Below are 26,341 nucleotides of genomic sequence, written 5' to 3'. Positions count from 1 at the left end.
TTAGAACTTGCCTTTTTATCTAGTCTGATAATCTCTACCTTTTAACTATAGTGTTTAGTCCACTTACATTTAATGTGACTATTTATGTGACTGGGTGTAAATATACCATCTTGATATCTGTTTTTATTTGTCCAATTTTTTTCTTTTGGTATTCTTTCCAAACTTTTCTTTCTTTCTTTCTTTTTTGGATTGAATAACTTTTAGTATTTTATTTGGTATCCTCTATCAGCTTTTATATCAATTAGCTATAACTCTTCATTTTTGCAGTTTCCCTAGAGATTACAATGCGTATTTTTACCTTATCACAATCTGTCATGGATTGATTTCATACCACTCTTTCTATAATGTAGGATTATTACAATGGTATATTTACCTGCTCATGTCCTTTGTGTCAAACATTTTACTTTAGCCTATATTTTAAACCCTACAATACATTGCTATTATTTTGCTTTAAACAGTCAATTTTTAAAGGCATTTTAAAAGAAAAAAGTATCTTTTCTCACTTATGTGATTTTCGGTAATCTTCATTCTTTTATGTAGAATCAATTCTCCATCTGCTATCATTTTCCTTCAAGCTGAGGAACTTCCTTTAATATTTCTTATAGTTCAGGTCAGCTGGTGATTATCTCAACTTTTGTTCATTTGGAAATATTTAAATTTTGCCTTCACGTTTGAAGGAAATTTTCCCTAGATGTAGAATTCAGAGTTGATAGTTTTATTTTCCTTTCAGCACTTAAAAAATATCATTCTATTATTTTCTGGCTTGCACTATATCTTATGAGGAGTTAGTGATAATTCTCACAGTGGTTTCCTTGTATATAATGTTTGTTTTTAAAACTCTCTCAGGGTCTTGATAAAATTATGATAAAAAAATCTCAGATGCTCTTATGGTTTTTCTTTACCTTTAATTTTCAGCAATTTGATGAGTATGTGCTCAGGTTGGGTTTTCTTTTCATTTATCTTGCTTGGATGTATTGAGCTCCTGGGATTTATGGATTGATATTTTTCATCAAATTTAAAATATTTGAATAATGTTCCCTCAACTTTCTTTCTGCTCCTATTTATCACTTCTCCTTTTGGGACTCCAATTACACATATGTTAGAATGCTTGATATCGTTTTATTTTCTTTGGTCTTTTTTTCTTTTTCCTGAGGAAGATTAGCCCTGAGCTAATATCTGTGCCAATCCTCCTCCACTTTATATGTGGGTCACTGCCATAGCATGGATGAGGAGTGGCGTAGGTCCATGCCCGGGATCCAAACCTGCGAACCACGGCCACTGAAGCAGAGTGCACCCAACTTAACCACTACACCACAGGGCTGGCCCCTCTTTGGTCTTTTTATTATTTATATCAGTTTGGACAGTAGTTACTGCCTTGTCTTCAAGTTCATTAATCTTTTCTTCTGTTAAATCCATCCTCTAAATTTTCCATTTCAGACATTGTTATTTTATTCATTTCTAAAATTTCAATTCTTTGATATTCTTTTCTTCCCTATTGATAGTCTTCATTAGTTCATTTTTAGGATCATTTTTCCTTTGAATTCCTAAATATTTTAATATCTGTTTGAAATTTCTTTTTTGTTAACTCCAACATCTTTGTGTGTGTTTCTATTTACTGTTTTATTTTCCTGGTTATGGATCATGTTTTTCTGCTTTTTTATATAGCTAGAAACTTTTATTATATGTTGGGCATTGTTGACATTATAGTGTTGACAGTCTGGACTTTTATTTTCCCTTAGAAAGAGCTATATTTTGTTACGGAGTTAATTTACTTGCACATCAGCTTGTCAGTTTGATCCTTCTGGAAGTTGTTTTTAACCTTTGGTTGGTAATGTCTAGAACAGTCCTTATTCTGAGATGATAAGATCTCCATTCTTAAAGTTTGGCCTTCGTGGGGTCTCAGTTGAATTCCTGGTATGTTCAATAACTCTCCACCAACTGAGTGGAATTTCTACATCTCTCAGATTATGGCCTCCATAATCTCTACTTAGCTCACAACTTCCCAGTTACTGTTCTCTGTCAGGCTGTGCCTACATTAGAGCAGGTTAATATTCATCCAATCACTAAAGGGGATCCCTATAGTGATTTCTGTAGCTCCATCTCTGTGAAATTCACTTCTGTCTGGTACTCTGACCCACAAAGTCCAGCTACCTTAGCATCCCAGAACTCTGATTCTGTCTCCCTGGCTCAGTAAGACCACTGTGCTGTTTGGGCCCTACCTCCCTGTACTACAGATAAGAACGTGCCTCCAGGAAGAAAGCAGGGGCAATTACGAAGTTCACTTTGTGTGTTTCCTTTCTCTCAATGATTCAGAGCCTTGTACTGTCTATGGTCCAATATCTGAAAACAGTTGATTAATATATTTTCCCCACTTTTATAACTGCTTATGGCAGAAAGGATACTCCAGTACTGGTTACTTCGTCATGGCCAAAAGAGTAAGTCTCTGAATCTTTCTACATGTCTTTTCAGACTTAATTCAAACATGAAACCTGTCCCTATACTCATTTCCACACCATTCACTTTTTCTGGAATCCCTTATCATTATTCACAGTGCCTGGTACTCAGTAGGTACTAACAAAGTGGAATGATTGAAGGAACAAATGAAAGAATTCTTATCCAGATCACTGTATGCACAGGAAACAGATGCCCTGTTGAGAAAATACATGGCAGATGCAACATACTCTATTATGTTATTTACGGACACAGATAAAGAAAGGCAATGGTCAGACTAAGCCTCTGTACAGAACCCATGAATGAGATGGTCATTACAGATCAGAGATGGAAAATTACAACCTTCAAATAATACTGTACACACACAACTGTTGGGAAATCAGTCTATGAAAAAGGAGTCAAGATCAAGAAGGAGAAAGCAAGTAGGTTATATAACATAAAGTGAAACAGTAAAAGGCTGATCCCAGATCTATGACTCCATTTGTCTTTCTCCAAGACCTTATTGCTTTGGGTCTTAGCTGAAAGTACTCTTTTTCAAACATTTCAAAATTCTCTTAGCTCATTCTGCAATATAAAACTTATTCCCTCTGGTAAAAATATACAGAAATACATAGGTGAATTGTAAGCAGTGAGTAATTCAGACCATATGTTCTGAGGCATCCAGAGTGAGTAATGACCACCGAGTCCTAACTGATCTGCCCCCAGGACCAAGGACTGCAGGCACTAGACTCCAGCGCTGGGAGACGTCTCCTCCCACCAAAATGGCGCACTGACAACACTGGTTTGCTGCAAGTTAATAAACTAATTTAGGAAGAAATTATTCCAATGGAAGAAGTAGAACTATTCTTAGAAATAGACTACATGAGCAAGAAGCATAAAGGAGGATTTTCACCTTGCAAAATTGGTTAAATAACCTGCCTCCAAAATCTGAGTTTCTTTCCAATTTTTCCCTCCTTCATTCTTCCATCTGGGTCTAGCATTTATCACATTGGGCTGAATGTCAGGTTCTTTAAAAAATTAAATCAAACAAACTGGAAGGATTGCTCATGTGTGTGTGTTTCTGTGTGTGAGTGCACACACACGTGTGTGTCTTCGTGTACAAAAGATGGTGCAGATTTTGGATTTCTACCATCCAAGTGAAGTAAGTTATTAAGTGAGCTAGGTCTCCCGTCACACACTGTGAGAAGCATGGGTGCATTTCTACATTGATGGAAAACCAGTTGAGGAAACAGTTGGCTATGAAGGATGGCTAGGCTTGGCAGAGACATCACAACCGTCAACTGTTGAAACACTCAGCTCAGGGGGCTCTCGGTACCTTCTCTGAGGAACAAAAGATTCATACTCACCACAGCATAAAAGAATGTGAAAATAATGAAAGCCAATCATTTTTGCCAATGCTCTAATTTTGAGGTTCAAATGCAAATCAAGGCCCGTATTCTTCTCAGAGAGGCTCACAAGGTTTAGAGTACATTCCATTTAAAGGGAACACTGAAGGTCAATTGCCCCCACATTGTGACCTTTCATGCCACTGGTGGAGATGAATGATGTCTGTGTCTGGTGTTTCCATTAAAACTAACTCCTAGCATCTTTTATGTTGCTGTGTTCTCATGGTCTAAGTCAGTAGGACATAAAAGGCATTCAATAAATATTTTTTAAATCAATTTTCAGAGTATCTTGGAATCTTTTAGTTCTGATAGACGAGAATGCCTCATTAAAGCTGATGAAATTTAGTGTTTGAACTGAAAATGTATCTAGTAGATCCCAGATGTCTTGCCACACAGGATATCTATCCATTTCCTGTGTGCGGCCAAAACATGAGGCAACCACTGCTGCTGCGACTGGCAGCCCCCTCCTGACCAGCTGACCCCTTCTGCCTCCCTTTTCTTGTTTCCAAAGGAACAAGCACTACCCCCATTTAAGTGCTGTTTGCCACATCTACCAGCGACAGGCCAGACCTGGTTTATTTATGCACACTTAATTTCAAAAAGGAATGAAGTCGATCTAAAAAGGCATATACAGTATGAAAGCAAGTGATAAAATTTAAGTGAAAATGGGAACAAGAAAAACATGATGAAGCCAGGATAATGTCAAAGACTCTAACTGTGTTCTGTGATGCCCTCTGTATTTATTAAAGGTGGGCCACAGATCTCACTTGGGCTTTCTGGCAGCCAGTGTAGAAAGATAACTTGAATAGTTTCTTGAGTCCTTAAGACAAAAATGAAATAATTGCTTGGAAGGACCATAGCTATTTCTGGCAAAGACAACAGAGAGATGATATCCCCAGGATCCTCATAAAGAGAACATTGTGCAATACGGTGAACATCATCCTTAATAGCATCGCACAGGAAGCCCAAACACAAGGTTTGCTGAGCTGTTCTAATATGGTCAAAGTGCAATAAAGAAAAAGCACTTCTTTAGGTGGCCCAAACAATTCAGCCCTAGGCATGTGATTCTCCAGAGATCTGGTATCACCAAGAACAGATTTAGAGACGCTTGAGGACTGGGAGAAGTTCATGCCTTTCAGGAAGTCCTTGGTATGGATCGTTTCTCTCCCCCTAGTTTTGACAATTATTGTGTATTGAGCAGCAGTGAATTTTAATGTGCTCTCTTTGACAAGCACAGGAGTGTAGATATTCTGTGTGGCTGGTTAGTGTAGGCACACCTGCTGTGATGGTCAGCCAGGTGGAGCGGATATGCCCTTGGGAAAGCCGGGAAGCCAAAGGAGAAGGGTTGTCTGAATAGAAGGTCCAGCAACCAAAAATCAACCAAAAGTGCCCTCGCCTCCATTCCAAACAACCCGTGAGGGAGGCACCTTCCTGGCTGGAAGCCTGGGCCCAAGGACAGGATCCCTGAAGGGGGAGCAAGGGGCCAAGGCAGGCCGCTGGAGTCAGACTGTGTGGGAACCTGACTCCTAGGGAACTTAATTCTGAAGGTGACAGGCAGCCAACGGGGAACCTTAAGTCCCAAGGAAACATGAGGGAAGTTGCACTTAAGAAACATTCCCTGGCCACCTTGGAGGACTAAGGAGAAGAGACCAGTGATGGAGAAATCAGCCACTCACAGCCCCAGGTCAGTGAACAGGGGGTTCACTGGAACCAGAGGAAATGATGGTGAAGCTGGCCATTATGTGATGAGGACATCAAAGGGACACATTAAAAATGGTCCCTGCAGCAGAAAAGCTACACAGCAAGAACATGCATATTAAAGCCTAAATGCACAAGACGTTTTAAAGATTGGGTCTTCTGGCCCTCCGAATTTCTTCCTTATCTGATACCAGTGCTTTGAGAAATAATGCTCAGTAGTCTCAAAGAATCTGACTAACTGGATTCCACAGAAAATCCCAGATATCATCAGTATCATATTTAGCGTTATCTACTAATAATGTTTTAAATAACTTTACTAAACATTTATTTGAGCTGAGTTTTAATTTAAAATAGCCACTGACCTCATCATCCCAGTGTGCCAGGCACTGGGCTAGTGACATGACTAAGGTCACAGAGCAGAACTAAAACAAGCCGTAGGATTGGCCTGTTCAGACACAATGAGTTTAGTTCTTTATTATTTTAGCGGGCAGTTTCTCCCCTAGTCCCAATTTCCAATCCTTCAGCAGAATGGGACTCATGCCTCTTTTAACTATCACACTGAGAGTCCAGGAGACCTCCTAGTGACCTCATTGCTTGGCATATGTAAAACACTAGCCAGCGTGCAGTAGAGGAAAAAGACAAAAATACATTAGAATAATTTATGACATGTTTGATTTTGTGGGCATAGCAGAGATTTTTATTACAACAATTTTATATTCCAAAGAGCCTCACTCTGCTTTAAGATCTGTCCATAAGAATAAAATTTTTCCTGTGGCCTGTTTGGCAACCTAGATTTCAAATGTGGTGTAATACCTTTAACTGAAACAGCATAGATTTTCTCAGAGAACTTTTATTGCAAAACGTGATGTATTTTTGTGAGGATGTGACTTACCAACTTAAAAAGTGATGTCTCAGACAGCATCTCATGTGATGCACACATCAACCTGGTTACGCATGTGTGATTTCTCTTTTTATAAAGAAGGACATTGAGTCTCAAAAGCCACTTGTCCCGTGGAAGAGTCTGGTCTTTTGAATGTAAAATCAGTATTTTTCCTTTATCACACGCTGTCTAATGAGGCTTGGCAAATGACGAGCGAAAGTTTCCTGAATTTACTTTATTCTACTAGCCCACAGGAGAAAATGAAATGAACCAAGTCGCTTAGTACACAAGGCAACTTACATTGGTCAACTCTGAAGCATAAGTATGAGAAATGTGTAATATATAATAATTATCTCCGTAAACGATATGTTTTTCCCCCACTCCTGCCCCATTTATGGATGAGAAAAGCAATGTGCTCAACTGTACTCAGAAGAGTTGGGTACTTTCTAATTCATATTTAATTCAAAGCTGTATTATCTTCCTTTTCTCCCACAAACCTATTTTTGAGTGTTGAATGTTAAAGTATGCAGACTCTATGACTGTTCCACAGGAAAGCCCCTTTTCTTCCCAGACTTGCTATCTAGACAAGTATGGCTTTATCTCTCCCCCCAACATGTCACACAATTTGAAATGAAGAAAACTATGTGTTTAGGAATTCTGAATGGAGAATCTAGTATTTTATGGGTAAAGTTTGGGACCAAGGGGTTTAACAGATTACCCAAGTTATGTGGACATAAGAATTAAGGACTCACTAACGACCTAAACGTTGCCATAGAGAAGAGAGAATTCTAGATAGTTCCAAGATTAGGGGGAGATCTGTGGCTCTGCATGGATTAGCCAGTTAGGATAAAGGTTTGGGTCGGACTAGCTTTAGATAAGATTAGGTTACATAGATATTTTTAAAATGTCCCCCTAGGCTGGTGATTATGGGGTGTTAGCCAAACTCTGAGATGGCTGATAACATTTCACACAGACAGGAACATAAATCCTATTTTTTGATGTTTTCCAGACCCAATGGTCACGTGTAGCTACATCCTGATAACCACACCTTTGCATTCCATGTTCAGTCTGCAAGAGGCATCCAGGCTTCACGGTTGCTAAGGCAGAAAGTAATTCAAGAAAGTGAGCTGCTCAAAGTGATGCTGCCATATTAACATTTAGGAGCACATTCCAGTAAAGCTTTTATTTTTGAGTTTCAACAACCAAATAGATTGTTAAAAAAAAAAATGGTTACTCATTCTTTTCTTTCATATTCTCTCCTTAGTTATTCTTCCTTCCGTCTCTTCCTCCCTCCCTCCCCTCTTCCCTTCCTTCCTTCTTTCCATCCGTCCTTCTTTCCCTCTCTTACTCTCTCCTTTCTTTCCTTCAATGCTTCCTTCCTTCCTCCCTCCCCTCCAATGCAGTGGGGTCTACTTCTTTCAACTCAGCCACATCTAGGTGTTGACCCCTCCTCCACACCGATGACCGTGAAGCCTTGGGCAACTTGCTGAACCTCATTCACCCAATATTCTCATGTGTAAAATAGGGAAAATAACACGTACTTACTTCCTGAAGTTATCATAAGGAATATTCTGATAGTATAAGTAAAGTGCTTAGAGTGGTACCTGACATATAACTGGTGCTCAGGACACTACAGACTATCTCTATTTTCTCACTCAACCAATATTTACTGGGCATCCTACCATGAGCCATTCAATGTCCTGGGAGTGGGACCTGAATAAGGAAGGTGTGTCAGACTTTGAGGGTCTCACAGTCTAATAGAGCCTGGCTTAGTCAGCTTTTCATAGCCCGCAGGAATAAAGAACTGAATATATAAACTCTGCAAGAACACTGAAGATAAACTCGCTTTGGTTTCCAAATTATTACTTATTATTTTTTTATGAAGAAACATCGATACAACATGCCCAACATCATGGGCAATGCCCTGATCTCAGGATTAATGATTTACACATATAAACACCTAAATACAAACATAGTTTTTATCACAACTTTGTTTTAAATAAAAGGACAAAGTAACCTACATTGATTTTGTGTTGTTGTTTGAACTAGTATATGAGCAAAAACTGGAAATACTTGATCACACAGCAATGCAGAAAATATATACAAGTGCAGTAACATTCATCGCAAGGAAACACTGAGAAGTGAATAAATTAAGAGATAAAAATGTAGTTACACAAATAATAGAAAAGGTAAGTGTCCACATAACACCATGCATTTCTGATTTCATTTTTCCTGAGCTTTCCAAAAACCCACTTTACCAAATGACTTTTTTATACTTCCTAAGACCTCCCCTAAGAAGATCTCTGGAAAAGATCTTGCTGTGATAAAATTGCAGCAGTGCTATGCTAACGAGGATAATGAAAGTTGCATGCATACCTACACGCATAACTAAATTTCATTTCAGCAGCCTCAAAACTTTCCAAGCATGTGACCCAGGCTTAGATGACAGGATCCGCTTCATCATCCCAAGAGACAACGTTGCTTTACTGCCGTTCAAGTCATTTGCATGGGAAACCCAGGACTCCCTGCAGGCTAATTTCCATACTGTTCTACAAGTCACATTTTCTAACCCTGTCTTAACCACCACCCCAGGCAGAAACTCTTGAAGCCCTTTTGCCGTACTCTCTGGAATTCATGATCTATTCCTCAACTTTGTTTCCAAATGTTCTCCCCTTGTCTTTAGTGCTCTACTGGAAACCTGCCTCCCTCTGTTCCTCTGCAGCTCTCCCAAGTGGGACTGATGGCTCTCACAGACTCCTCTCACCATTGGGTCTGCAGAGGATAGAAGATATCCTCTTGTTTCTCACTGACACTTTCAGGACATTCTCGCACCATACCCCACCCCCCTACCCTCCCCCCAAAGCCAGCACCATCCTCTCGTGTTGATGTCTTCTATGGCCCCTCTAGGTCACTTCCAGTCCTTCCATGAAGATTTTGGCTCTGGGTCCACTGGCACTCTCCAACATACCTCTTGCCATCATTCTTGGGATTTCAGTATCCACAGGGATGCTACTTTCTATATCCTGGCCCCCAACCTCCACTCCTGCAATAGTCTCATCTTCCATTCAACCTCAGCCACTCATTTCCATAGTCAAAACCCTAGACTGCTTAACCCAAAAACTGGTTCCCCACTATAAATATTGGTTTCAAACATTATACTCTCCAGCAACCACCTCTTATCTTTCCAGCTTATTTCCTCTAATATTTCAACCTCAACAAGGGTACAATCCTTGTACCCTTTGTGGATCCAGGAAGTCCTATCACCAGGTCCTCTTTCCCACGTCTCTCATACCCTTACTTCCCTCCTTTCTCAACTTACATTCCATAGCAAGGCATTATAATCATTATCACCCCCTTGTATACACTATCAGTTCCCTTCTCCTTGTCTTACTTCATGAAACGCATTTGGCTTAATCCCATCCTGATTAATTCCAACTTTGCCCTTCCATAGCTGCACTCATGAAGCCGAACATGGCTTAGAGAAAAACACAAGCAATATTAACAGGTCTTCCTTTAAAATCATGATCACTAACCTCAAGTGAGCTCTTCACGATGCCCAACTATATTTCCCCACCCCACTCCTTCTCCCATTCTCCTGCCTGCTCTCTAACACCCACTCTCTACTTGCATCTGTGCTCTATGTTCTCCCTTCTCTCCTGTGACTGTGGATGAACTACCACGGATTCCATCCTCCCAGCCCTTCGGATTCCAACACTTTTCATCATAGCAAGCCCTCTTCTTTCCTTTGCCTGGAATTCCTCCATTCTGCTTCATTGCTGTGGTAGGGCTTCCGATGCCCACTTCTCTCCCCAGCCTACAGACTAACGTTTAGGCTGTCAACCTTTCCTGTTACAGCAATGTATCAACGGGAAGTCAGCAGCTGCTCAACTTCTCCCCTTGATGCCAGCTGTGGTCCCAAGCACTGGGATAACCACCAACACCACCTACTCCCTGGAGGGAATTATACTCAAACTCCAGCAAAGAAAAGAAGTTCAACTTCCCCCCAACTACGTCGTATGGTGGAAGCACTTCATATCTCCTGAACTGATGCGCTGTCAGAGCTGGAAAGGAAATCACACTGAGGTGCTGGCAAAGAAATCGAGGCTCTGAGAGGCCAGGTCCCAAGTGCTGCCCTGTTGAATATCCTGATATAAAGTGGGGGTTTTTGAACTAGAAAAATGATATGGGGTGTTTGAAAGGCTGCACAAGTGACTGAAGGCATTACATCCCAGTTACTTAGTGTTTAATAAACCAGATAAACACTATGGCACAAATTTCAAACAAATACCTGAAAGGAGGAGTGAAGGAAGAAGAGAAAATGATCACGTAGAAAGAGAGGTTCTGGTTAAAGATAAAGAATCATTATTAACTAGCGGTGAGCCTCAGGAAAGTACTCATCTCCTTGGGCCTTGCTTCTCCCATTAGTTAAATGGAAGAAGGAAGTGAGGGGATTGTGGCCGTCTGAGGGTGCATGTCACCTTCACAGGGGAGTGCTCCCTCCTTAGCTCAGAGTTCACCACTGTCTCATAAAAGACTCCCTCCAATACCTTTGTCTTTTTGCTCCTATTCTTGGTTCTCCGCCTCTTCAGACAGTATTTTCAAGTGGCCTGGCTCCTCTAGTTGGCAGCACTGTGACTCCTCATTCATTCCTCTCCTCTTCTAAGAGAAATAAACTAACTCACCAGCATAGGTCACCTAGACGACTAAAGGAGAACAGAAACGGATTGAACAGATAACCAACTCTCATTTTTCCATTTTCCTGTGTGCACCTACTCAAATGATGGTAAATGGAACTTAAAATCCAACAGATTCCATTTCTTTTAAAAACCCTTGAACTTGATGCCCCTCACACTGTTGGCCTTCTGAAGTGCATTATCTGTTACCTTGACTTGGATTTAAAGCCAATGATTAATCTGTCAACTCTTGAATGGTTTCCTTAAAGACTCCCTGGTTAGGTAGATGAAAGTAATACTCATAAACCCAAGAGCACCAGGGGCACTGCAACCCTGTTTCCTTACATTAAAGAGAAAAGAATACATTTCTATTCTGGGATGCATGAACCAAGAGGAGCAGAAGAGAAAAACATGGCTTCCTTATTTGTATTCTTGATTTGGATTTGTACCGATCATTCACTATAGTACCAGCCAACAGAAATAGGATGTGCCATGGACCTTGATCAATCTTTTGGGCTACCTAGGATCTATGTTTGGAAAATTATCCACTGTGCCAGAAACTGGCTAACTGTTCAGCAAACCCCCTTACTTTTTCTCCTGGGTACTTAGCTATACAACATTTTCCAGCTTCTCTTGTAGTTACGTCAACTGTGGACATTAAAATGTAAGAGCAAGTGATGTATCACAGGTTCAGGCCTGGCCCATAACAATCGTCCATGGAATTCTCTACTCGGCAGCTTGATATTGAAACCCAGGGTGACCTCAAAAGCAAAGTGCTAGGGAATAGGCAGAGCTTCCATTAGCCAGGTCCCTGGTAGTGTGGACTGGAACCATCCGCCACCCCCACTGCCTTCTCTCACTGACTGGACTCTATGTGAGTACAAAATAAACATCTATTGAGTCAGTCATGAGATTTGAGACAACTATTACAGCAGTTAGCATGACTTCAACCAATGTACCCATATTATGAGTCTCACCTCCCACTACAGGAACTGAAAAATCAGACACTCTCTTTCCCAGACACCTTTGCATCTAGAGCACATACACGTGATTTCAGCTTTGTCCATCAGATGAACCCACACCAGATGTTGGCTAATGAGCTGGTGACACAAAGAAGCAGGGCTCATGGGGAACACATTCTGGAAGGGAGGTGGCCTCCGGGGCTCTTCATCCAGTTTCCAGGGCAGCAGTGGTAGTGGCAGCATCCAGTATCCGGGGTCATAGTGATGATGTGAGGGCACTGCCTGGGTCCACCAGCTGCGATGTGACCTCGTCACAGGATTAGTGCTGTGGTGTGATTTTACACCTGGCTCTTGTCTGATCACCACCAAGCCTGCTTCTCCAGCCTTCTCAGCAAGTCTGCGCCTGTGCAGTACCTTATCTCGCTTAAGCTAGAGTTGATTTCTGTCACTTGTAACTAAGAGTTCCTATTGATACAAATGCATCCGTTTCAGTGAGAGAAAGACAGGTGGACCTCCTTGCTCCCTGGCCTTGGGGAGGCTGCCGTCCGTCCGCCGGGGTGTATTATTCATTTCCTGAGAGTCAGGCTGTGCTGCGAGCAGCTCGGGTTTCCACTGACGGCTTCAGTGCGCTTCAGGAGGAGAACCAGCACATCTGTATTTTGACTGCCCCAGGTTGTGCTAAAGTAGTTTAAAATTTGACCAGAAGCAAGCCGGCTATTTGGGAAAGTAGGAAATTGGAAAGAAAAGTGAAATGCTGAAGAGCTCTTTTACAAAAATACCTGAGGAGAAGAGAGAAAACAAGAGCTTCCCTGGGAATACTGTATTATACGGTACAAAGAGATAAAAAACAGAACAGTCATTTTAGGTCAACTGGATTCTTCCTGCAACAAAAGCATAATTTAGATTTTGTCAAGCTCTATGCTCTCTTAATAGCCCTGTGTTCCAAACTATAGCAGAACTAGGTCAAAGAAAATGTATTGTACAAGAGAGGGGGGTATGAGGGCAAGTTAAACGGCATGTTTTTTCTCAAGACATCATTATTGTGCTTCAGCCACCCCTACAGCTAGGTAACTTTTCTCCTCTGGTTGGCAGGAGGAAGGAAAATTACCTCAAGGCGGTTTCACCTTAAATACAACCACTGCCTCTATCTTGTGTCTGACGGACCACATCTACCTCAGTTTCAAGCCTCCTTCCACCTTTCACTGGATGCAGTTTCTGGAGTCTGGTATGTTGTTATAAGATGGGCCCCCAGTGAATCATGCAATGGGACAGGGCCCCTTTCCTACCACTTGAATCTGAGCTGTCCTTGGGAATGGCTTTGGCCAATGGAACGTGGCACAAGTGACATGGTGCCTGTCCTAAAGGCTGGGCCGGAAGAGGCCTTGCAGTGTCTATGTTCCCCCTTTTGGAGTCCCAAGACCACCCAGCTGTGAAGATTCCTCATCCAGTCCACTGGAGGCTGAGCAGCATCTGGAGGAGAGCCACAGGGCCAGGGTTGGTAGCCAGTCCTGGAAGTGGCCATTTGAACCTTCCAGCCTGGCTCAGCTGCTGGGTGAATGCAGCTGCATGAGCAACCTGGGGTGACAGCAGAAGTACCAGACGACCCACACAAGAGTAAGAAAGACCACGTCCTTGTTGTCCAAAACCATTAAGTTTTGCGGTGGTTGGTTATGCCCCCGAAAATAATTGATGAGGTGAGACCAAAACATCTAAATGTGGTAGATTAAGATGTGATGAGGAGCTGGCAGACAGACAAAGTACTATAAACTTCTAAAACCTAATGAACTTTAAAACCCTTTAAACTCAAAGATCAGTTAAGTTTGCTAAAGAGGCTGTAAGCTGAAAAGAACTGCGATAGAAACTATAACTCAGCATTAACAAGGCTAACTTTAAAAGTTCTTCCTTTGAAATCCAGGAAAATTCCAGGAACAACTGGAGTTCTCAAAATAGATGATTCTGTTGCATTATTGCACCAGAGACAGTTAATTTCCACTGCCTCTTCCGGCATTTTCTGGCATTTGTGCAAAATCTCAGAGAAACTCTGCTTCTCTGATTCTTCTGTAGAATCTAATCACTACTCCCTCAGCCCAAGAACCTTTTCCAAAGCAAGCTCCCTAAACTAGATTCCTAAAACTCATAAAAATGCACAGAATACACGCCTAAATCATAGACCCCACCACTCTAGAAAAAAATCTTTTGTACAAGTTTGCTTATGAATATTAACAAAAGGAATGGATATTCACAAAACTTAGAGATTTTCATTCAAAGAACCAAAAGACTTGATCTTCTTGAGGTAATGGTGTTAAAGATGTGAAATGGGGCAATTTATTCTTGGCTAAGAGGTGTCCTTCTGTCACTGTGAAGTTCTTGGTGGCTGCGACCTGGCTCCTACCTACCTTCCTAGCACTGTCTGCAACCCGTTCCTCCTAAACCACCTGGAAACCACATCTGGCTACTTCGTGCCTCTCTGTTATCACCACAGCAGTTCCCTTCTCTCCTGCAGCCTCTCCTCTGTCAAACTGACCCACACTTCAGTCTGATTCCAGTGCCCCTGCTCTGGTCCCCGTGGCACCTCAAGTATGGCGCTGCCACAACACTCATCGCTCTGGACAGTAATTGCTTATTACGCATCTGTCTTCTACTCAGGGCTCCGAGTTCCTGAAGGTGGGGGCCTTCACTTCTGTATTCGTAGCACCCAGTCCAGTGCTTGACATATAATTAGTGCTGAATAATGTCTCCTGAATGAATGTAAGACTCAGCTGTCCAATTAGCTATTTGATATATCCACTTGGATGAATCAAGGGCATTTTAAAATGAAAATATCCAAAACGGAGGTCTGGATTATACGCCCAAACCCTAAAGTCATGCTCCTCTTCCAGGCTTCTCAGTTTCAGTAAACGTGCCTCTGTTCACCCAGGCACGCAACCCAGAAACCGGGGAGCATGCTGAGCGCCCCCCACTTTCATCACTCCCCCATCTAGTCCGGCTGTTCCCGCTTCCCAGTCTCCCAGCACTTGTCTGTCTCGATCATCTTCTCCTGCTCGGGTGACTGCAAAACATCCCTAAACAGGCTCCGTGTTTCCGCTCTTGTCCCCTATGATACCTTCTCCACACAGCTACCAGAACAATCTCTTAAAGTGCAAATTAGGTCAGTCATTTCCCTTTCCAGGACCCCTACAGGGCTACCCATTACGCACAGAATAAAATGCAACCTCCTGGCCCTGGCTGTGAGGCCCTGCCTGACCCAGCCTCCCGCCCCATCTTGTGCGACACTGCCACCCGCACGCTATTTAGCTCTAGTCACATTAGTCCACTCAGGTGTCGGGAATGCTCTGAGATACTCCAGACTCATCCATTCAGCACTTATCAGTTCCTGGCCTCGAACATTCTTTCTGTTCTCCTCCTCTAGAGGCCTCTCGTGATGATCCCATCTAAGGTGGCACCTCCTCACGCTCACTCTCTGCAGTGGTTTCCATCACAGACCCCATTCACGTCCTTCAGAGCATATTCCCCAAGCTGTAATTAGCTGGCTCCTTTATTTACTTGTTTATTTTCCATGTCTCCCACTGAAGGGAAACATCCTGAGGGTAAACTCAAGGTCCCGTGCCCACTGTGTCTCCAGCATTAGAACAGTGCCTGGCACAGAGGAGGTGTTAGAAAAAAACGTATTGAATGAAGGAATAAACAAAGAACACAGAAGAGGGGAACATGAGTACATCTGTCATGCTAACCCCTGTACACCCCACACATGACTCCAGCATCTGATTAATGGGAAAACTGGGTCACACTTTCAACATTCAGGCTGACTCAGTAACCACAAAGCAATAAGCATTCATGCATGCCTTCAGACACACGATCTCATTAAAACCACACAACTCTACGAGGCAGCCGTTCTTCTTCTTATTATCATTTTACAAATGAAAAGAAAAGCTCAGAGACACTCAATGACTTGTCTGCAACAGCCCCCAATACCTGTAACCCACAGAACTAGGTTCTGTTTTAGGTCTGGCTGACTCCACACAGAGCCCTTGCATGTTCCACGACCTCCTGTTGGTTCTGAGTTTTTCCCAGAAGGATTGAAACCAAAGTTCTGACTTGCTTTTCCAAAGGTTTACACTAGACTATATGTTTCACTTTATTATTCCCCAGTTAACTGGGGTTTATTTATGTCAGAATACATGGATAAAGGCAGTTGTAGCAAGCTCCCTAATTCTCATTCTATAGGACAGGCATTAAATTCTTCCTCTTTAATGGTGGCTTCTTATTGAAAGCTTTGCATGATAATTAACTCTAGTGACTGACTTCCAACAACTTCCGCAATGAAGAGATTCTTACCTCGGAATTCCAATCCTCGAAGTTGAAAGGTGACAAGACCATTGCCGATTTCAATCAGGTGAACAAAAGCATTGAGGTAATCGGAAGCCAAAATAAAGCAATCGCCAGAGCTGTAGTTACCCCATCGACCAAGAACTAAGTCTCCACACAGGGACTCCTGGAGGGCCCTGGTCAAGTGCTCGTAAAAGATGGAATTGAGATTGTTGTCATCGTTCCCTAAAGACAGAACAAGAAATATGCTCAGTGAATGTTTATTCCCCATGTACTCGGATCTAGGAAGCAGTGAGTTGTCATTTGATGAAAGGCAAATCAGACATTTCAGATGCTTTGCCCATTTTAGTGGATTTTGTGAGACCCTCTGCTTTTTTCCCTCTATACTCGTTCTGGGCAATCTCATCTACACAAATGGATTGAATACAGATCTGTCTAAAAGCAGACCACTTACAAATCCCTATCTCCAGCTAACATCTCTTTTCTATCTCTAGACCTATACACCTTCTTGTCCACTTAACATCTTCTCTTGCACGTCTCAAGTGCTCCTCACCTTCAACATGCCCAAGTTGGGCCCCACTTCTGTTCCCCATCTTAGTCAGCCATAACCTAGGGATCCTTGTTTCTACTCCTTCATATCTAAGCCTCTCAATTTTACTTTCTTCAAGTATTTTTTGCATCTTTCTACTTTTCTCCATTTCCGTTATCCCTACCCTATTCCACGCTATATTATTTCTCAAGGGGACAACCACAATAATCATGTGTCTTACCTATGTATCTTCACTGGGATCTGCTACCAAATCTATTCCCTACACCACAGCCAGAATGAGCTTTGCAAATTGAAGAGCTGAACAAGCTACCTAGGACCCCCCAACACCATTGCTCAAAGCCCTTAGTGGTTTCTCAATCCGCTTAAGATAGAGGGAAGACTTCTTAACATCACCTATAATGGATCCCATATAATTTATCATTCACAGGTATAAGCTAGGACGGTCCTGAGCAAACTCAGGATATATGGTCACACAGAGGCACTGTGTGGTCTGCTGTCTACTTCAATCTCCATCCTTACCTCACACGAACTCCATTCCGCCAGCTCCCTTATGCTCAGCAACAGAGAAGTTCTTTCAGTTGAGTGACCCACGTGCCCCTTCCCACCCTGGGCCTTTGTAGATACTGATCTTTCTGCCTGGGTTGCTCTTCTACTCCCCTGTGGCTTATTAACTCTACTATTCTTTAGGCCTCAGCTCAATTACCACTTCAAGGAAGCCTTCATTGACCGCTTCACTGGGCCAAATTCCCTACTACAGGCTCTCAGCACTGTGATCCTCTGCTGGGAAGCACTCGTCACGGTTGGAATTTGACATTTGGTTTTTGTGTGTATGCGTGTCTATAGTTATTTGATTAACATCTGATTTCGCCAATGCACCATAAAGTGAAGGAAGACAGATCTATGTCTGAATTTGCTTCTCTTTGTATCGCACTAGTAGCAGAATTCCTAACATGTAGTAGGAACGAACTATATAGCTGTTGAATAATAGATAACCCCATAGATCATACAGCTTCTTTAAGAGAAATTTTGTTTTTAAGAACATACCCATCAAGTAACTCCAGGGGTTTTTTTGAAATCAAAGTCATCGAGGCATAATTTACAGACAATAAATGGCATCAATTTATATATGTATATTATATAATACATATATTACATACATATATAATACATATAATACATAATACATATATTATATATATTATATAATATAAACAATTATTGCTACTATTATGTTATATACAAATATACATTTTTACATATGTTATATATACACAGATATAAATTATCATATTATATAGATGTCATTTGTTGCTTTTAATCATATATATATAAAAAACTCAGACTTCTTGAGAAATATATATGATAAGAAGATCAAATTATGAATATCTTTGCCGGGCATTCATAATAGCTAAAAGCTGAATTGAAATCGGTGCATTTATAACCTAATTATGATTAATGGAAAGAAATAAACCATTCTGTGGGCTGAGTCATGTCATGTAGTTTAATAAAGTATCAGGATGCTTAATCTCCTATGCAGATTAAGCCTGCCTGACCTGCCATTAAATTCATTTTCTATGACGAATCATCATGCATCTAATTAGACGCTAATTAGAGATTACTTTGGGTCTCTGGCACTTCTAAAAGAAAAGCCTGAATGAGAGAATTTACTTTTGTTTAATTGTTCAAACTCTTTGATGTTTAAACAAAACAAAACAATTTAAACCATTAAAAGTGGAGATCTTCTTAGAACACATTGACCACACATCTGCATGATTAGATTAAAATGAGACGACAATTATGGATAACTAGAGGCATGATGCACTTGTGAAACTGTCGTATGCCTGTATCAACGGCCCTGCAATGCCACAGAGTCCCACCGCTGCACATCAGAGATATTTGTACCCCAATCGCCCCTCCCAAGTTGTACTGACACAAAGTTCTACAAAAAATAAAGCCCCCTCTCCAGGTATTTCAAATTTCAAATTATGATTTCAAATTAATCATGTGTATGCATTCAAATACAGATAATGAGCATGATGCAATTCTTCCTAGACAAAATTTTTGGCACCGGGGGAGAGGGAGGTGGATAAAAATAGAGAACAGTTAAAATTTGCATTCTGATATGAGGGAAAAAAGGGGTAGAATGGTTAAAAATGAGATAGATTATGAAAAGAAAAAGCAAAATAATTTTCTAGCAGGTAAATCTTTCCAGAGCTTAAAGTTGAATGAAGTTTCGGAAGACTTCTGGAGCCTGGATCTTGGAATGGTTTGCTTTTGTGGACATCATAATGTTGATGTTTTTTCAAAGAATGTTTTGCTAAAAGACCAATACCAAGGTTTATAGTCTGTATTTGACATTTATCATACACATACTAAACTGTCTTTAATTAAAAGTCATTCAATGCTGAACGGGTACCTAGTCAATTCTAAATAATGGAGGAGTGCATTTCCAAACCAAGTCAGGAAGATTGATCAGTCTACCTGCACAGTTTCATTTTTCCAGTTAGCATATTTACCAATAAATGCATTGTCTCCACCATGATTAAAAAGAGTGAGTACTGAATTCCCCTTTTTGGACTGAAGAAATCCATCTATACAACAAAATGAATAAACAGTTTTAAAAAAGAGAAGGAAGATATCCTCTTACCTGGATCTTTTTCAATTTGGACAACCAGTCTTGTGTTGGAATTATCCACACGCCTTGTACTGGAAGGGGCCACAAAAGGGTAAAAGGTCATGATTAGATCTCTATGAATGAGCTAGTGGGTTTGGGCATCAGTTGTGTGACTGGGAAATGCAGGGGAGATGGAGCTCACATATCGGGATGACTGGTCCAGTTGGCAATGCTGCAGGAAGAGAGGGGTCTCATGTAAAGAAGGGAGAGAAAGTACAAGAGACGTGGAGGGAAGAGATGACTATCAAAGGTTTAAGGAGAATGGCTTTGTGCCTTCTATCAGTTTTGAGCACTGGGTCCACAAAATAGATGCAAGCACTTGACCTGCCAGTGAAATGTCACTCACTTTCAGAACCTGAGAGCAGTGCACACACAAGCATCTTTCTTTTCAAATTGATTCCAGAAAATCATGGTGAGTCGTCAACGTCTCCACCACTTGTTTTCAAGAGCTGGGCACGTTCTTAAAGGCCTTTCTTAGGTTGCACCACGAGAATAAAAATAGCTCTCACCAACTTAGGAGAAGATGAATTGTCTGTAACCATGGTAACAAGTGGCCACAAGAACCAGTTTTAAACCTCTTCAATTATGACAACTCATCTCAGTTCACAGCTTTTGCAGGCCAGCCAATCCACGGCTGACCCTTGCTTCTGAAAGTCAGCCAGGGAGGGAGAGACTCACTCCAGACTTCTGAGGGGTGACCGATCAACAACAGTCTCCCAAAGTAACTGCCTGTGCAGATACCCACTCGTGCCTCTAAACCGTCACAGTCCTTGAACTTTGCATGTCCCGAAAACCCTTTATAAGTGCAACAGTCTGCTGTGCTCAGAGAAACTGTACCTGACCAGCTTTGTCTTTTTATTTCACATATTGATTGGTGGTCTTGTCATCCTTTGAAGAGGGAATATGAAATTGACATCAACCATATGGAGTTGATATTATCCAACGTTTGTGACCTACAAAATGGCACTTTCATATGGTTTAACCTAAACCATTAAGAAAGGGCTTTCACTAAAAATATATCATTCACCATAGGGTTACATATAAATTTCAACATAACAAGGGTCCTATTAGTGTTTGTGAAAAAACTGACCTTTAGCTTGCCTGTCCCCTGCCATTGCCATCACTCTGCCCTTTGCTTTCTATGCTCCAACCACACCAGCCTTCGTTTTCCATGCCTTCAACACGGCCCAACTCCCTACTTCTGTCACCCTCCCTGCCCTCCATCCTTTACAGCTGCTGAGTCCTCCACGAGGAGTACTCCATTTCCAGTCCCACCCACTTTTCCTCCCGGACTCAGCTCATCCTTCAAGTCTAGCTCAAGTATCACTTTCTCAGGGAAGACTTCCCTGATGCCTGCTCTAGGTCACATTCGTGTGTCATGTGCTCTTTCACACACTGGGCCTCTCCTTTGGAGCACCAGTCAAGGTTAATATTACTAATAATGATGACAGCTTATGCTTAGGTAGCACTTCCTTGTGTAAGTACTTTACACGTATTAACTCATTATAGCCGCACAACTACCTTATGACGTAGATGCTACTATTATACCCACTCTCACCGAGGGGGAACCTACGACACAGTGAGATAAAGTAACGTGCCCAAAGTCACAGAGCTAATAGGTGGCAGAGCCAGGATCTGAGCCCAGGTCAGCGGGCTCTGGAGCCTTTACTCCACACTACGTCATACACTTCTTTGTGCAATTATTTGATGCTGTCTGCCTCTTACACCAGACCATGTACTACGAGGGCAAGATTTTTGCTCACACCTCGCATGTTGTAGTCCCTCAATAAACATCCGTTGAATGAATAAAGGAATAGTCAAAGCTAACACTGTTTCTGAAGTTTTGTTCTCTCATGATACCTGCTAAGAAGAAAGGGCACTAGCTGCTACAAGATAACATTGAAACATGATCGTTGACATACTGAGTATGATTTAATACATGATGAGCACTTGTTGGTAATGATGCTTAAGAAGAAACCTCAGACTGTAGACTTCTTTTGTGAACTTGTCTCTTGGGAATCAGAAGAGATGAAAAGATACTTAGATGGAACTGCAATTTGAATAAATGAGAAAGTTTGTCTCCAGAAAAAAAAAACGTATTTACTTTTCCTTGCGCTTCTCAGATATTTGAGAACCATCTAGGTCAGATCCTGTTTGAGCTTCCTGGAACAGACTCCACAGACGGGCTGAAGAGAAGAAGCATTCCATGGCATCTCAAAAAGGCTGCTAGCTCCAGCATGCTGTTCTGTTACTGCTTCAGTTTTCCTTCTAAATACCCCGAGATCAGCTTTGAAAATAAAAGAGCCCAGGGTGGCAGAATATGAAGCAAACAACAAAATTTCCTTCTAATGAAGGCTGAAATCCCATGTTGGCATAGTTGGTCCCTAAATGGAATTTTAATTTCACCTTAAGACCTAGGACAAATGGAATTTTCAGCAGCAGAATAAATAATTTTTAAAGTGGGATTGAGCCAAAAGAAAGTCATTTACCAGACTCCTTAGGGAATTAAAACACCTTCTAAAACTATGTTAACTGGAAAGCTATCTTTTCAAAAGGCTACATAACGCAGGGTGCTCTAAATTCTGATGAGCAATAACTAAGCTAAGCTGCCTGTGCACCCCAGAGCCTCTGGCTCTCCACCAGACTCTAAGAAGGTGAACTGCCAGCCATACTGGGTAATTTGAGCTTTTCTCCAGTGCTTTCCTCCTGTAAATCTGGTGCTTACCACTCAAAGGTGCTAATTAACTCAGTAATTGGATTTCTGCCTTAACTGTCCTATTGCATGAACATCAATTCTGTTGCTCAAAGAGAAAATGGGGGCTGTATCTCACTCCCCAGTCTCAGGGGGACTACAGAATGCTGGTGCATCTGCACACGTATGCTTCTTAACACCTGCCTGGCAAAGTCACTGTGAATTGCTAGGCAACGTTGTCCTGAGGACCACAGGCAAAGAGTCTAATAATAGTTCTTTCTAGAGAAGTCGACTTACTCCAAAGCGTCTCTCCCTGATGTTAAGATGAAATGCAGATAGAAAAGCCAGTTTCCTCCCTTCAAACTTTGCTTTCCCACCTCCTGATCTGTCTCCCTAAGTCAAGAACTTTCTCTCTTATATGGTTTCATCAGAAGAGCTTAAATAACTTGAGTAATTTCCTTAATTATACTGCTTCAAATTCCCATTTGTCAGTGCACACAGACTATTTACGGTAGAAGTAATCCCATTATTTGATGGGCAAGCGTGACTGGCTGGAGTGAGAAGTTTGATGGGTGTCTGTTCATATGGCAAACCAAGATGGAGTTACAAACGGACTATATCCTTCTATTCATGGGCAGGGCAGCCTTAGAGAAATCTGGACAACGAGAAAGCAGCCAGAGCTCAAACAGAAGGACGCTGTCACCTTTTAAGTTGAATATATACTCGAGGTTCACCTGAGTTTGTTTTTCATCTTTCATTTTTGCTGCCACTGACAGCCACGTTAGTTCTCTCAAAGCCAATGGTGCTCTTCGAGCTCCTGGGTCGCCATGTGCTTCCGAAGGACTTGCCATAAGAAGAATCTCCTGAGGGTACTGTATTGTGCAGGTGGCAAGGTGGGCTATTCCCGAGCTCAGCCGTCTGGGAGGCCTGGCTTAGTTCTGGTTCCCCGGTACCTTAGGAGACAGCTGTTTGGAATCCTAAATTAAAGGTGGGGGTCTTTGTCAACATGGTTACCTCAGATGGGACTGAGCTTTGACTTTCTTTCCACTTGCCTTTCAAGACCACAAAGCATAGTTCAGTGTGGCTATTCCTTCTTCCAGGTCAGCAGATGCTCTTGGGGTGAAAATGGGTGTAAGTGCTGGGTGCTTGCCTTCTCCTGGATTTTGGCCTAAACTCTTCAGTACCTTGAAGGTTTTAAGAAAGTTATGGGTTTTTTCTTTATATTTCATCCATTTCTCTTTTGGTGCCCTCATTAGGGAAGACTGCTCTTAATTACCTAGAATGTCATTACTAGGAATTAAACTACTGTTATAGCTTGTAGAAATTATGAAAAGGGGAGGGGATTCTTTTAATTGCCTAATATATAATCAGTGTTTGTTAATATTCCATGGGCACTTGAAAAGGTATATCCCATTTCCTGTATGTACATGTAAGTGTGTGTGTTCCATAATACATATTAGAACTACATTATTAATTAGTTATTTAGGTCTCTATTTGGGAATCTAACTAACCTATATCCTTACCTAATTTTTGATTACTTGATTGGTCATGAACTGAGGAAACTGAATTACAGTTCCTACCCCTACTGTGTTTCTACGTCTTATCAAATTTCTTTTTATTCTTTTCTTTATGAATTTTTCTTTGTGAATTAATGCACTGATATTTATAACATATCTTCATTGTGAATTTTAATCTTCATCATTATAAAATGATCTTGATCCTAATGAGTTTTATCCCAAATTCGTCTGTGTTTATTTTTAAACCACAACCTCTGCTTTCATTTGTTTTCATTTGCTTAATACTTCCACCCATTGTCTTATTTTCAACTTTTCTGAGTCAATATATTTTACTTGTGTCTTTGCATTTGCTGAGATGTATTTGGTCATATCCTAACTTAATAGTTTATGTTATTATCTAATTTGATTGTTTCTTTGTTTTTAAACACATTACATTATCATCTGATTATAAAATCACAAAAGCAATACTATAAAGTCATAAATCAAAAGGTAAGCCCATGAACAACTCTCTCCCAATAAATGTGAAAACAAATGAAATAAGTAATGTCCTATAAAAGTACAACATACTAAAACTAACTAAAGAAGAAAGAGAAGAACAAAATAGACTTACAACTATTAAACAGATGGAGCTCAGTAGTTAAATAACCACCCACACATAAGAAAATACAAACATCTAACAAGAATGATTTACCAAAAAAAGAAGAAAAAAAGGTGAAAGGAAGAAAAGAGGCAGGGAGAGAGCGAAAATATGAATAATTACAGTGGAAAATAAGAACACAACTACATATATTCCTCTATTGTCTCTATTTAGAAGTCTCCTATCTGACAAATAAAAATGGCAAGTAATAGGATATATTGGAGAATATGAGGAAGCCATTTGGTGTAAACCTAATTCGGCCTGACCTTGTCTTTCCAAAAGGGCCTGACCAAGGCTGTTGAGCATGCATTGTATATCTGCTTTAGAGATTTCCTATGGCAAGAGCAAAAGGCCCTTGAGATAAAGGTGCAACTTCTCTCCCCCTCGCAATGTTGGCATCTCCTTAAAGATTAAGCATCTTTCTTTAGGCTGGGAACTGATTGCAGCGCTCATCTGTGACCCCCCCAGCCAGAGGCAACACACCTGCCATCCGGCGGCGCTCACTGAGACAGCAGACCTATCTGCCGTTTCCGTCAATCGCTGTGCTGACAGAGCAGCCTCGTGACTATTGTAAAAGGGACAATTCAATCATATGTGAAACATACTCTTTGAGAGTATATAACCACCCTGTATACCCCCACTTCTTTGGAGTGCTCTGTTCCTTTGTGGAAAGACTCTCCCGGGTTATAATCCTAAGATTTAAGCTCAGAATAAACTCACCCAAATTTTCATTTATAGATTGGTTATGGATTATTTTTGTCGACATATCAGTCATTCTATTATTACTTAGCAAGTATTTTTCTGTTGTTTCTGAATGCTTTTAAGATCTTTTCTTGGTTGTTATTAACGCTCTGAAACTTCACTATTGTGTTTAGAAATGTGGGTTTATTTTTTTTATTATGGTCATGACTTGTTAGATTCCTGAGTCTAAGAATTCATATCTTTCATCAATTTTGAAAAATTCACATTATTTTCTCTTGAAACTATGCTTCTCCTTATTTGTTCTATACCTTCTCCCAAAAACTGCTTCTAGACTTCTAGTTGGCATCTTTCATATCTCTTAGCCCTTCTGGAATATTTATCATATCTTCATCTTTCTCTGCTGTATTCTTGGCAATTTTCTTAGAATGCTTTCCAGTTCAGCTCTGTTTGACTACTTAATTTACCTGTTATACTATACATTTTAATTACTGTACACATTTATATTTTTAAGCTCTATTTGTTCCAATTTGTCATTTTTGATAGCATCTTGACCTTATGTTTTTATTTCTTCTTATATGACTTTTCATTCTAAATGTGCGTACAATTTATTCATTTATTTATCTAGAGCTTTGGAGGGTCTAAGTCTGCTGTTTATTTTGTTTGCTGACTCTCATCCATGATGACTATTTTTCTCCTATGTTTTGTGGGATCAGATTGAGAGCCCGCTTCCAGTGGGTGTTCAGCTGTGGGATTAGGTGAGGATGTGTCCCTCGAGAAGAAGTTCACATGTGCCTCTGTCAGTTACTCCAGGGGTATGATATACAAGTACCATTTTGATGTTACTGTCTCAACTTGAGGATTTCCAGACACAGGGAGTATAGTTTTGAACGCCAAATCCACACGTGGCACAGGCATAGCCTTGCACACTCACAGTGGAGACTTGTTCCCATTCTGATCTCTGGCTGACACAGCTGAGCTTCCTTGTCCGTGTTGAGAGTTCTCCTTCACTGAGGGAGAAGCCCTCCAAGGGTTTTGGCTTTATGTAGAAAAGTCCGTTCAAACTTTCTGCCTCTGTAGAACCAAGGCCTCAACGCCCAACCTGACATAGGCTTTTACATCTCAGCCGCTAAATTCCTGAGACCCGCAACCCTGATTCCCTCCCACCCCGACCCTTCCCACACAGCGGCAGTGGTT

The 26,341-nt window shown here is 41.1% G+C and overlaps 1 protein-coding gene across 2 annotated transcripts in view; it reads right to left on the bottom strand.

Annotated features, from left to right (window-relative positions):
* Positions 1-26,341, bottom strand: part of PCNX2 (pecanex 2) — a 281,662-nt gene that overhangs the window by 41,910 nt on the left and 213,411 nt on the right. For both annotated transcript variants that reach the window (XR_011538712.1, XM_008527506.2), the window contains exons 24-25: positions 19,573-19,631; positions 16,385-16,600 (exon numbers count right to left, since the gene is read on the bottom strand). Coding sequence is in view for 1 of the 2 variants with exons in the window: in XM_008527506.2 (XP_008525728.2) it covers positions 16,385-16,600; positions 19,573-19,631 (275 nt within the window). In the remaining variant the exon portion in view is untranslated. The remainder of the gene's footprint in view (positions 1-16,384; positions 16,601-19,572; positions 19,632-26,341) is intronic.

This window comes from Equus przewalskii, chromosome 1, assembly GCF_037783145.1.
Source record: "Equus przewalskii isolate Varuska chromosome 1, EquPr2, whole genome shotgun sequence".
In the NCBI taxonomy this organism is placed as follows: Eukaryota; Metazoa; Chordata; class Mammalia; order Perissodactyla; family Equidae; genus Equus; species Equus przewalskii.
Note: the sequence above shows the minus strand (reverse complement) of the source record. Positions and strands in the feature narration are given on the sequence as shown.